At 43.0% G+C, this 14,000-nt stretch overlaps 1 protein-coding gene across 6 annotated transcripts in view; it reads right to left on the reverse strand.

Annotated features, from left to right (window-relative positions):
- ABCB10 (ATP binding cassette subfamily B member 10) overlaps positions 1-14,000 on the reverse strand; it is a 45,004-nt gene that overhangs the window by 10,851 nt on the left and 20,153 nt on the right. For all 6 annotated transcript variants that reach the window (XM_053606333.1, XM_053606329.1, XM_053606328.1 and 3 more), the window contains exons 7-8: positions 3,156-3,251; positions 1,569-1,778 (exon numbers count right to left, since the gene is read on the reverse strand). In XM_053606333.1, the coding sequence (XP_053462308.1) occupies positions 1,569-1,778; positions 3,156-3,251 (306 nt within the window). The remainder of the gene's footprint in view (positions 1-1,568; positions 1,779-3,155; positions 3,252-14,000) is intronic.

Below are 14,000 nucleotides of genomic sequence, written 5' to 3' on the forward strand. Positions count from 1 at the left end.
AGATTTATAAGTCAAATAATTATCTGACATATAACTGGTTCTCACATTGTATTTTAACCAAAAACCACAAGCACAAGGACAGAAACCATTTTTCTTTTAGATTCATGGTGTAGGCCAGGCATAGGTGGCTCACGTCTGCAATCCCAGAGGATCACTAAAGCTGAGGTGGGAGCATCACTTGAGCCCAGGAGTCTGAGGTTATAGTGCACTATGATCAGGCGACTGCACTCCTGCCTGGGTGACAGAGCAAATCCTTGTCTCTAAAAATAAATTAGGGTGGCACCTGTGGCTCAGTGAGTAGGGCACTGACTCCATATACCCAGAGTGGCCCCCAGCCAAACTGCAACAACAACAAAAAATAAATAAATAAAAATTAATCAATCAAATTAAATTAATACATGTTTTGATTTTTACTAACAAACACCTTGCTTTCTCCAAAATCAAATTAATACACACAAAACATCTACTCTAGGCAGGATATAAAAAAGTAAAGTATGTGCTCTTTGCCCTTGAAGATGCTACAATCTACTTTAAAAAATTGAGAAGAAGCTGGGTGTGGTGGATTGCTTGAGGTCGAGTTCAACACCAGCCTGCACAAAAGCTAGACCCCTGTCTCTACTAAAAATAGAAAAATGGAGGCAAGAGAATCACTTGAGCCCAAATAGGAGGTTGCTGTGAGCTACGATGCCAAGCACTCTACCCAGGACAACAGCTTGAGACTCTATCTCAAAAAAAAAAACTTAAAAAGAGAGAGGCCAGGCTTGATGGCTCATGCCTGTTATCCCAGCACTATGGGAAGCAAAAGTGGGTGGATTGCCTGAGCAATAGTGAAACCCCATCTCTAAAAAAAATATCCAGTCATTGTGGTGGGCAACTGTAGTCCCAGGTACTTAGGAGGCTGAGGCAAGAGAATTACTTGAGCTCAAGAGTTTGAGATTGCTGTGAGCTGTGATGACACCAGCACTCTACTGGGAGGAACAAAATGAGACTCTGTCTCAAAAAAAAAAAAACCAGAATAACAAAAATCTATTAAGAAAATCTCTACTAGTTCAAAGTACTTTCAATGGTGTACTTTCAGCCCCATAGAAGTGAGTCCCTGGTTGTCAGTTTGACTGTCTCCATGTTACCTACAGAATGGCCACCAGCAGAGGCTTCCCCGGAGCTCTCCAGGGCCCTGCACTCACATTCACTGCACAAAGCCGTGTTCCCCAATGGGCAAGGATGTCCTCCAGCACATGGAGCCCCTGCTCTTAGCTACCCGGCACAGCCTCACCCAGGAAAGGGCACATGAGGAGATGACAGCATGGGAGGTAAAGAGGTATAATCCAGGAGGCCAATCCAGATCAGAAGAGTTAGGACACAAAACACACAAAGTTCCTGGTTGGAGCTGTCATCCCCCTACAAGTGCTATCTTCTATTTGAGGGATTTCTTTCCCAGGAAGAAAGCTGGTGGCACTCAGGACTCTCGTGATGGGAGGTCTCTGCATAGTTACATCCTCTCCCAGGGCACAGGAGTAATAGAAGGGTTTGGGCATGTCCCCTGAACCACAGTGTGGTGAACCACTTACCAGAAACGGGGTCATACAACCTTAAGAGGAGTGAAACCACTGTGGACTTGCCAGAACCACTTGGGCCAACCAGTGCCGTGACAGATCCTGATGGGATGGAAAGGCTGAAATCCTGAAATATGGGTGCCCCCAGGCGAGCTGGATAGGCAAAATGCACATTCTTAAACTCCAGAGCTCCCTGGAAGCTCTTCTCATTTAAGATGACCCCTTCTGAAACACAAGATGAAATATTAATTACTTACAAGCAAAAATCGAACTCACAGCTAAACTCAGTCCTCCCACTTGTCTGACTGTGGATGGATACCCCGCCCACTTGTCTTAGAACACGAACTGTGGCACCTAAAAAGCAGGCCTCCCCACGCATACCGCGTGCTGTGCTGGCTCTGCACCTACCACCTAGAAAGCAGGCCTCCCGGGCGGCGCCTGTGGCTTAGTAGGTAAGGCGCCGGCCCCATATACCGAGGGTGGTGGGTTCAAACCCGGCTTCGGCAGAACTGTAACAACAACAACAACAAAAAAAAAGAAAGCAGGCCTCCCCACGCGTACTGCGTGCTGCGCTGGCTCTGCACCCACTACAAACACCTGCTGTCATACACATGCTCAGTCCTGTGTGATCCCACAACTCTGAGAAGCAGAAATTACAATTCCGGTTTTACTGATGAGGACAACAGATAACTTGCTCAAGCAAATGAGTGAGCTGTAGAGGTGGGATTCACCTTGGGAGCAGCCTTGTTTCAAATTCAGCGGCCTCCCCCCATGCCACTGCCTCTGTGTAGCTCCCTGGGCCGCAGTTTATCTTATCTTCCCTACAGAAACGTTCTGATAGAACAACAATGAACAGGGGAATGTTGCACAAGAGCCACAGAACTGCAGGGGGTCGGAGGTCTGCTGCGCCTGGCAATGACTTGCTGCTGACTTGGGAGACCTGCTCAACCTCACTCAGTGGGGATTATCTCTTAAGGCCATCATTTTGGAGAATATTGAGGTCTCACTTGTTGACCAGGGGCTACCTAATGACCTCCTAGTAGTCAGTAGGTAGTTGGGAGTGGTTACTACTTATAGCCACTTCCCTGGGTTTAGCTAGTTGGCCTACTGCTCTAGGAAGTCACTGATACAGGAGATGGCTCTCACCAACTAATACCAGCACCCCCCACCCTACCCTGAAATGCCAAGAAATTTACAGGCTTATATATTATGATCCCTCCTCCCTTCATCCTGCCCAAGTTCTCCACACAGATCAGACTCTCTAAGGAAATCTGTGCACGAGCTGGGTCCTTCCTATTCATACCCTGGCTGTGCTGCTTCTCTCTGGCCATTGGTGGTGACAGTCAGCTGTGATGAGATGAATGGTGGGCATACATTCTGTGGCCAGCCCCCTGTCTCCAGGGATAACCCAGCCCCACACTGTGCCCCAGTGGCTGTCCTTCTTCAACCCCCTCATAGAAAATATGACCCTTTCCCTGCCGTGTGGTATGGGACATGTCCTTGTGGCTCACACTTCACAGACAGGGCAGGGAGCTTGTCTAATTATCCGAAGTCACACTTGTTCAGTCCCACCAAAGAAGAACAATCCCACTTTAGACCCACCATTAAAAGGCATCTCGGGTGTTCTCTCCAGGAGCTCCCAAAGGCGCCCCCCAGCGCCCAGTCCTTTCATCAGCTCTGAGTAGAAAGAGCTCAGACCTGAGGACAAAAAGCAGAGTCCATACACACGTCCATCACCAGCACCAGGACATGGCCACGGCTCCGCCCGTCCCCCTGAGAACACTGACAATAATTTGCTTTTAATATAAAACTTGTTACTTTCAAAATCTGATGTGAGGCAGCTGCCTGGGAATCAATCTTCAAAATTCCCACTCTCTCATAAGCTGGCCTTCTTTCGGCTTCTGCTCCTCCAATTTCATTAATTTCTAATGAGGATTTAATGTCCGATCACGGGATTGAAAAATACATACACTCATACTAATCAACCACTGAAGTATCATAATGCTACAGAGGAAGTCTACCTAGTCAAAAACATAGCAAGAGAAACAAAATATTATCTAATCTCATCATTTAAGAAAACATAAAATATTTCAAAATTCATTTTAAAGACATCGACCAAATCAAACCTCCTTATCAGCCACTCAAGGGGGTGCTTCAAACTTCACATAGGCAAAAAACTGAAAAGGAAATTTGTTAATTTTAAATATTCCAGTACTTTTTGAAGTTACCTTTGAAATGTAATTTAATTAACACCTTAAACTCCAAGTACAATGGTCCACATCAAATGTGAGGACAAACATTTGAAGCGTTTTCCCTCAGTTAGGGTGCTGGAAAACAAGATCCAAATGTTCTTTCTATGGTGTGAATATTTATGCAAGACACAGTTAACTAAAATATTCAGGTTGAGGCTCGGTGCCTATGGCTCAGGCGGCTAAGGCGCCAGCCACATACACCAGAGCTGGCGGGTTTAAATCCAGCCTGGGCCTGTGAAACAACAATGTTGGCTGCAACCAAAAAATAGCCAGGTGTTGTGGTGGGTGCCTGTAATCCCAGCTACTTGGGAAGAGGAGGCAGGAATCGCTTGAGCCCAAGAGTTGGAGGTTGCTGTGAGCTGTGATGCCACAGCACTCTACCCCAGGGCAACAGCTTGAGGCTCTGTCTCAAAAAAAAAAAAAAAAAATCAGGTTGAAAATGCACTAGGTACAAGTGACACATACAATTATAGACAACTGGTCTTTGACAAAGAAGCAAAGGCAATAAAATGGAGAAGCAATGACAAGGCAGGTGCTGTCTTTTTAACAAATGGTTCTCCACTCCTGGATACCCACATGCCTAAAAGTAAACTAGACATAGACCTTATACTCTTCACAAAATTAACTTAAAATGAATTACAGACCTAAATACAAAACGCAAAACTATGAACTCCCAGAAGATAACATAGGAGAAAGTACAGATGATCTTAAGTTTGGCGATGACTTTACATTTAGATACAATGCCAAAGGCACAATGAATGAAAGAAAGAATTGGTAAGCTGGACTTCATTAGAATTAAAAATTTATGCTCTGTCAAAGACCATAACAAAAGAATGAGAAGACCAGCCATAGACTGGAGAAAATACTTGTAAAATACATAGCAAATAAAGAATTATTATCCAAAATATGTAAAGAACTCTTAAAACTCAATAGTAAAAAAATAAAAAGCCTGATTAAAAACTGGATCTGAACAGACGCCTCACCAGAGAAGATACACAAATGGTAGAAAACGTATCAAAAGATGCCCAAGATGGGAGGGATTAAAGATGGCAGCCAAGTAACAGCTTCCCTGCAACTGGGCACGGTCAGTCTAGGGAGATAAGACTCCAGACATCTCTGGCTGGTGAGATCTGCCTATAATGATCCCTTTAAGGATACAGGGAGTTAGCAAGGGACTTCTGGACCCCAAAAGGAGGACAAAAACAGTGGGAAACTGGCAAGTGGTTGCGTGTGTTCGATCAACCTAATCACGCCGGCAACCGTAAGTACAAGCAGCAGTGAGACTGCAAACCGGAAAGGCCTTACCTGTGAACTGTTTTGGTGTTTTTGGACATGGCACTCAGTTGAACTGCCTTGGGGAGAGCTTGAGCACGAGTGCAGAGAACTCTGGGCATTGTCTGGGGCCACAGACAGAGCCACTGAGCTGGGCTGTAGGGAGCCATTGTGTGAGAGAACTGCCCCGGCAAGCTGCGCCCTCAGGGTCCCAGAGCAAGGATCGGGTGGGACCTAGTAACCTAGTGCCTGAGCAGCCTAAAGGTGGGGACTGAGCTACCTTACAGCCTTAACGCTTAGGGGCAGACTGAGACGGTTTTGGCACACTGGAGGCTTGGGCTGTTACCCTGGGTAGAGTACTGTGGTGTCACAGCTCATAGCAACCTCAAATTCCTGGGCTTGGAGCTGCCCAGACCTCCATAAGATCTGTGCCGTGACCCCGCACCAACCGGGCCTCTGCATGCCCTGACCAGGAACTGCAGTAGCCGTGCAACCCTGCGTCCTCCCTCCTGTGTCCTCCCAGCCTCCACACTGGCCCGCTTGTCTGGCCAGGGATACTGGTAGCCGCGAGCCCTCTGGAGCCCTCCCTGCCTCTACGCAGAGCCCTTCTCCTGGCCAGAGACTGCTGGAGCCTTGGGCTCTCTGAGCCAAGGTCACTGGGTGCCAGGCACTCCCAGAACTGCGCACCACCTCCCGCCCTGTTGCTGGATCCGGGTGTGTCACACACCGAAGCTGCTTCCACAACCAGAACTCCCTAGCTGGAGCAGCCCCGGAGGAACTACACAGGGTCACTCCCTACAAAGATCAAGCAACAATAGAGTGATCCCGCTGGGATCTAATCTTGGAGAGATACCTCCCCAACTCTGAGGATAGCCAGAGGCAATGGTGAAAAACAATCATGAGGTGAAATCAATAGAAAAACTCTGGCAATATGAATAATCAGAGTAGATCAACTCCCCCAAGGATCAATGGGGAAGACACAGCATAAGATACCATCCACAAACAAATAGCTGAGATGTCAGAAATAGAATTCAGAATCTGGATAGCAAATAAGATTGAATTAGAACTCCAAGCAGTAACCCAAAAGATATCTCAAGAATTCAACAAATTCAAAGATCAAATGACCAAAGATGTTGACACATTGAGACAAGAAGTTGTATACCTCAAAGATCTGAGAAACACAGTAGAATCCCTAGTAACAGAATGGAGCAAGCAGAAGAAAGGATTTCTGACATTGAAGACAAAGGTTTTGAACACTCCCAAACTCTCAAAGAGGATGAGAAATGGAGGGCAAAAACAGATCACTCTCTCAGAGAGCTCTGTGATAATTCGAAGAAAACCAATATTCGTCTTATAGGGATCCCCGAAAGTTACGAAGTGGCTTCAAAAGGCTCAGAGTCTCTTCTCTATGAGATTATGAAGGAGAACTTTCCAGACATGCCAAGAGATTCTGAAATTCAGATAGCAGGGGACAGTTTCAGAACTAGCATGACTCAACCCAAACAAGACATCCCCCAGACACATTATAATCAATTTCACTAAAGTTAATACGAAGGAGAAAATTCTGAAAGCTGCCAGACGAAAGAAAACCATTACCTACAAGGGGAAGAATATTAGAATAACTGCAGATCTCTCTGCTAAAACCTTTCAAGCTAGAAGAGGATGGTCATCAACTTTTAATCTCCTAAAACAAAATAACTTTCAACCCAGGATCCTATACCCAGCTAAACTGAGTTTCATTTATGACGAAGAAATTAAATACATCAATGACATTCACATGTTGAAGAAATTTTGCATAACTAACCAGCTTTCCAGGATATTCTCAGACCAATCCTCCATAAAGACCAGCGTAATCCTCCACCACAAAAGTAAACTCACCCAGAAAATTTTGATCAAATTCAACTTCCGCAGTCGCAAAAGGATTAAAAATGTCCACTGGACTCTCGAAAGGCTTATCAATATTCTCAATTAATGTCAATGGTTTAAACTGTCCTCTAAAGAGGCACAGGTTGTCTGACTGCATACAAAAACTCAAGCCAGATATCTGCTGCATACAGGAATTGCATCTTACATTAAAAGACAAATACAGACTCAAGGTGAAGGGATGGTCATCTATATTCTAGGCAAATGGAAAGCAGAAAAACGCAGGTGTTGCAATCCTGTTCGCAGACGCAATAGGCTTTAAACCAACCAAAATAATTAAGGATAAGGATGGACACTTCATATTTGTTAAAGGGAATACTCAATATGATGAGATCTCTATTATTAATATTTATGCACCCAACCCAATGCACCTCAATTTATAAGACAAACTCTAACAGACGTGAGCAACTCAATTTCCTCCACTTCCATAGTATTTGGAGATTTTAACATCCCTTTAGCAGTTCTGGATACATCCTCCAAAAAGAAGCTAAGCAAAGAAATTTTACATTTAAACTCAACCATTCAACATCTGGACTTAACAATCTACAGAATATTTCATCCCGGGGTGGCGCCTGTGGCTCAGTCGGTAAGGCGCCGGCCCCATATACTGAGGGTGGTGGGTTCAAACCCGGCCCTGGCTGAACTGCAACCAAAAAATAGCTGGGCGTTGTGGCGGACGCCTGTAGTCCCAGCTACTCGGGAGGCTGAGGCAAGAGAATCGCTTAAGCACAGGAGTTGGAGGTTGCTGTGAGCTGTGTGATGCCATGGCACTCTATCGAGGGCCATAAAGTGAGACTCTGTCTCTACAAAAAAAAAAAAAAAGAGTAGAGACTCTCTACAAAGACTCTCTCTTTGTAGAGACTCTGTCTCTACAAAAAAAAAAAAAAAGAATATTTCATCCCAACAAAACTGAATACACATTCTTCTCATCAGCCCACGGAACACACTCCAAAATCGACCATCTCCTAGGCCACAAATCTAACCTCAGCAAATTTAAAAAAAATAGAAATTATTCCTTGCATCTTCTCAGACCATCATGGAATAAAAGTTGAACTCAATAACAACAGGAACCTGCATACCCATACAAAAACATGGAAGCTAAACAACCTTATGCTGAAGGATAGATGGGTTATAGACGAGATTAAGAAGGAAATCGCCAAATTTTTGCAACAGAACAACAATCAAGACATGAATTACCAGAACCTCTGAAATACTACAAAGGCAGTCCTAAGAGGGGAATTTATAGCACTGCAAGCCTTCCTCAAGAAAACGGAAAGAGACGAAGTTAATAACTTAATAGGACATCTCAAACAACTGGAGAAGGAAGAACACACCAACCCCAATCCCAGCAGAAGAAAAGAAATAACCAAAATCAGAGCAGAATTAAATGAAATTGAAAACAAAAGAATTATACAACAGATCAATAAATCCAAAAGTTGGTTTTTTGAAAAGATCAATAAAATAGATAAACCTTTGGCCAACCTAACCAGAAAAAAAGAGTAAAATCTCTAATTTCATCAATCAGAAATGGTAACAATGAAATAACAACAGACCCCTCAGAAATTCAAAAAATCTTTAACGAATACAAGAAACTCTACTCTCAGAAATATGAAAATCTGAAAGAAATCGACCAATACCTGGAAGTACGCCACCTACCAAGACTTAGCCAGAACGAAGTGGAAATTTTGAACAGGCCTATATCAAGTTCTGAAATAACATCAACTATACAAAATCTCCCTAGAAAGAAAAGCCCAGGATCAGATGGCTTTACGTCAAAATTCTACCAAACCTTTAAAGAGGAATTAGTACCTATATTACTCAACCTGTTCCAAAATGTAGAAAAAGAAGGAATATTACCCAACACATTCTATGAACAAACATCACCTTAATCCCCAAACCAGGGAAAGACCCAACAAGAAAAGAAAATTACAGACCAATATCACTAATGAATATTGATGCTAAAATACTCAATAAGATCCTAACAAACAGAATCCAACAACACATCAAAAAAATTATACACCATGACCAAGTGGGATTTATCCCAGGGTCTCAAGGCTGGTTCAATATATGTAAATCTATAAATGCAATTCAACACATAAACAAACTAAAAAATAAGGACCATATGATTCTTTGAATTGATGCAGAAAAATCTTTTGATAATATCCAGCATCCCTTCATGATCAGAACACTTAAGAAAATTGGTAGAAGGGACATTTCTTAAACTAATAGAGGCCATCTACAGCAACCCCACAGCCAATATCGTATTGAATGGAGTTAAATTGAAATAATTTCCACTTAGATCAGGAACCAGGCAAAGTTGCCCATTGTCTCCATTGCTCTTTAACATTGTAATAGAAGTTTTAGCCATTGCAATTAGGGAAGAAAAGGTGATCAAGGGTATCCACACAGGGTCAGAAGAGATCAAACTTTCACTCTTCACAGATGATATGATCATATATCTGGAAAACAGTAGGGATTCTACTACAAAACTTTTATAAGTGATCAAGGAATACAGCAATGTCTCAGGCTACAAAATCAACACCCATAAATCTGTAGCCTTTATATATACCAACAACAACCAAGCTGAAAAAACAGTCAAAGACTCTATTCCTTTCACAGTAGTGCCAAAGAAGATGAAATACTTGGGACTATACCTAACAAAGGATGTGAAAGATCTCTACAAAGAGAACTATGAAACCCTAAGAAAAGAAATAGCTGAAGATGTTAACAGATGGAAAAACATACCATGCTCATGGCTGGGAAGAATCAGCATTGTTAAAATGTCCATACTACCCAAAGTAATATATAATTTTAATGCAATTCCTATTAAAGCTCCATTGTCATATTTTAAAGATGTTGAAAAAATAATACTTCGTTTTATATGGAATCAGAAAAAACCTCGAATAGCCAAAACATTACTCAACAATAAAAACAAAGCAGGAGGAATCACACTACCAGACCTGAGACTGTACTATAAATCGATAGTGATCAAAACAGCATGGTACTGGCACAAAAGCAGAGAAGTAGATGTCTGGAACAGAATAGAGAACCAAGAGAATCCAGCTACTTACCGTTATTTGATCTTTGACAAGCCATTTAAAAACATTCAGTGGGGAAAAGATTCCCTATTTAACAAACGGTGCTGGGTAAACTGGCTGGCAACCTGTATTAGATTGAAACTGGACCCACACCTTTCACCATTAACTAAGATAGACTCTCACTGGATAAAAGATTTAAACTTAAGACATGAAACTATAAAAATACTTGAAGAAAGTGCAGGGAAAACTCTTGAAGGAATCAGCCTAGGTGAATATTTTATGAGGAGGACTCCCCAGGCCATTGAAGCAGTATCAAAAATACACTACTGGGACCTGATCAAACTAAAAAGCTTCTGCACAGCCAAGAACATAGTAAGTAAAGCAAGCAGACAGCCCTCAGAATGGGAGAAAATATTTGCAGGTTATACCTCTGATAAAGGTCTAATAACCAGAATCCACAGAGAACTCAAGCGTATTAGCAAGAAAAGAACATGTGATCCCATCTCAGGGTGGGAATGGGACTTGAAGAGAAACTTCCTTAAAGAAGACAGACACACAATCTACAAACACATGAGAAAAAAGCTCATCATCCTTAATCATCAGAGAAATGCAAATGAAAACTACTTTGCGATATCACCTAACCCCAGTTAAGAGTAGCTCACATAACAAAATCCCAAAACCAGAGATGTTGGCGTGGATGTGGAGAAAAGGGCATTCTTCTACACTGCTGGTGGGAATGCACACTAATACATTCCTTATGGAAGGATGTTTGGAGAATACTTAAGAGACCTAAAAATAGACCTGCCATTCGATCCTATAATCCTTTACCAGGTTTATACCCAGAAGACCAAAAGTCACAATATAACGAAGACATCTGTACCCGAATGTTTATTGCAGTCCAATTCATAATCGCTAAGTCATAGAAAAAGCCCAAGTGTCCATCGACCCATGAATGGACTAGCAAATTGTGGTACATGTATACCATGGAATATTATGCAGCCTTAAAGAAAGATGGAGACTTTACCTCTTTCATGTTTACATGGATGGAGATGGAACATATTCTTCTTAGCAAAGTATCTCAGGAGTGGAAGAAAAAGTATCCAATGTACTCAGCTCTACTATGAAGCTAAATTATAGCTTTCACATGAAGGCTATAGCCCACCTATAGCACAAGACTATGGGGAAAGGGCCAAGGAAGTGGAAGGGAGGGGGGAGTATTTGATGGAGGGAGGGTAATGGATGGGGCCACATCTAAGGTGCATCTTAGAATGGGTACAGGCGAAACTTACTAAAGGCAGAATACAAATGCCTACATACAGTAACTAAGAAAATGCCATGAAGGCTACGTTGAACAGTTTGATGAGAATATTTCAGATTGTATATGTAACCCGCACATTGTATCCCTTGATTGCACTAATGTACACAGCTATGACTTAACAATAAAAATAAATAAATTAAAAAAAAAAGAAAGATGCCCAACATGTGTTATCAGAAAAATGAAAATGATAGTGAGATACTGCACACACCTATTAAAATGGCTAAAATCCAAAACACTGACAACACCAAATGCTGACAAGAATGCAGAACAACAGAAGCCCTCATTCACTGCTAGTGAGAATGCAATAGGGGACAGCCACTTTAGAGGGCAGTTTGGCAGTTTCTTATAAAACTAAATATACTTTTACTATCTGACCCACTGATTGCACTCTGATTTACCCAAATTACTCAAAAATTTATGTCCACACAAAACCCCCCACGTGCAGATGTTTATTTGTAACTGTCAAAACTCGCAGGCCAGATACAACGGCGCAGGCCTGCAATCCCAGCACTCTGGGAGCCAAAGTAGGAGGATCCTTTGAACTCAGGAGTTCAAGATCAGCCTGAGCAAAGCGAGACCCTCATCTCTACTAAAAACAAAAAAATTAACTGAGCATCATGGTGGATGCCCGTGGTCCCAGCTACTTTGGAGTCTGAGGCAGGAGGATGGCTTAAGACTAGGAGTTTGAGGTTGCTGTGAACTAGACTGATGCCACAGCACTCTAGTCTCACTCTGTCACATAAACAAAAAAATAAAAAACACGTAAACAAAAAAACCTGGAAGCAACCAAGATATCTTTCAGTTGGTAAATAAATAAATAAACTAGTTCATCCAGACAACAGAATATTATTTAGTGCCAAGAAGAAATGAGCTATCAAGCCATGAAGACATGGAGAATCTTAAATGCCTGTTTCTCTGAAAAGACACAATCCAAAGGCTACCTATTGTATGGTTCCAATGGTATGACACTGCAAAAGAGGCAAAACCATGGAGACAGTGAAGAGATCAGTGGTCATGGATTGAGGAGGAAAGGACAAATAAGCAGAGCTCTGGCTTGGCGCCTACAGCTCAGTGAGTAGGGTGCTGGCCACATACACGGAGGCTGGCGGGTTTGAGTCTGTCCTGGACCTGCTAAAGAACGATAACAGCTGCAACCAAAAGTAGCCGGGCATGGTGGCAGGTGCCTGTAGTCCCAGCTACTCATGAGGCTGAAGCAAGAGAATCACTTAAGCCCAAGAGTTTGAGGTTGCTGTGAGCTGTGACGCCACAGCACTCTACCCAGGGTGACATAGTGACACACTGTCTCACAAACAAAAAACAAAAAACAAACAAAAATAAGCAGAGCTTAGAGGATTTTTAGGGCAATGAAATGATTGTGTGAAGCAATGGTGGGCACATGCCTTTGAAAATCTGTCCAGACCCACAGAATGCACAACACCAGGAGTGAACCCTGATGTACTGTGGACTTCAGTGACAATGCAGTGTCAACATGGTGCAAACTCTAGTGTGGGGTGTCGACAGTGAGGGAGGTCATCGGTGTGGGGTGATAACAGAAAAATCTCCACTCAATTTTGCCATCAATCCAAAACTGTTTTTTAAAAAAAAGTATTAATTCTGGCTCGGTGCCTGTGGCTCAAGTGGCTAAGGTGCCAGCCACATACACCTGAGCTGGTGGGTTTGAATCCAGCCCGGGCCCGCCAAACAACAATGACGGCTGCAACCAAAAACTAGCTGGAGGCAGAGTCAGGAGAATCACTTGAACCGAGGAGTTGGAGGTTGCTGTGAGCTGTGATGCCACAGCACTCTACCCAGGGGGACAGCTTGAGGCTCTGTCTCAAATAAAAAAAGTACTAATTTTTAAAAAGAAAGAAAGAGGATGGGTGTGATGGCTCACGCCTGTAATCCTAACACTCTGGGAGGCCAAGGAGGGTGGACTGCCTGAGTTTAGGAGTTCGAGACTAGCATAAACAAGAGTGAGATCCCATCTCTAAAAAATAGCCGGGCGTTGTGGTGGGTGACTGTAGTCCCAACTATTCAGGAGGCTGAGGCAAGAGGATCACTTGAGCCTAAGAGTTTGAGCTTGCTGTGAGCTATGATACCACAGCACTCTACGGAGGGCAACTAAATAATACTCTGTCTCAAAAAAAAAAAAAAAAATAGGGGGGACCCGTAGTTCAGTGGTTATGGCTGGTGGGTTTGAACCCAGTCCGGGGCCTGATAAACAAATAAAAAAAAGCCAGGCATTGTAGTGGGCGCCTGTAGTCCCAGCTGCTACTCAGGAGGCTAAGAAAAAAGGATCACTTGAGCCCAAGAGTTTGAGGCCACTGTGAGCTCTGACAGCACTCTACCCAGGGTGACAGAGTAAGACACTGTATCAAGAAATAAACGAATAAATAAATAATAAGGGCGGCGCCTGTAGTTCAAAGGAGTAGGGCACCAGCCCCATATACAGGAGGTAGCAGGTTCAAATCCCACCCCAGCCAAAAACTGCAAAAAAAAAAAAATAATAATAAGTAATAAAAAGAAAGAAAGGGAGGGAAGGAGAAGGAAGGAAAAGAAAGAAAGAAGTGAAGGGAGAGAGTCAGGGGTGGTTTAACATTAGTAAGAGTTTAGACTCTGGAAAACAAAACTAAAATGGGCTTGA

Source organism: Nycticebus coucang, chromosome 10 (genome assembly GCF_027406575.1).
Source record: "Nycticebus coucang isolate mNycCou1 chromosome 10, mNycCou1.pri, whole genome shotgun sequence".
Lineage (NCBI taxonomy): Eukaryota > Metazoa > Chordata > Mammalia > Primates > Lorisidae > Nycticebus > Nycticebus coucang.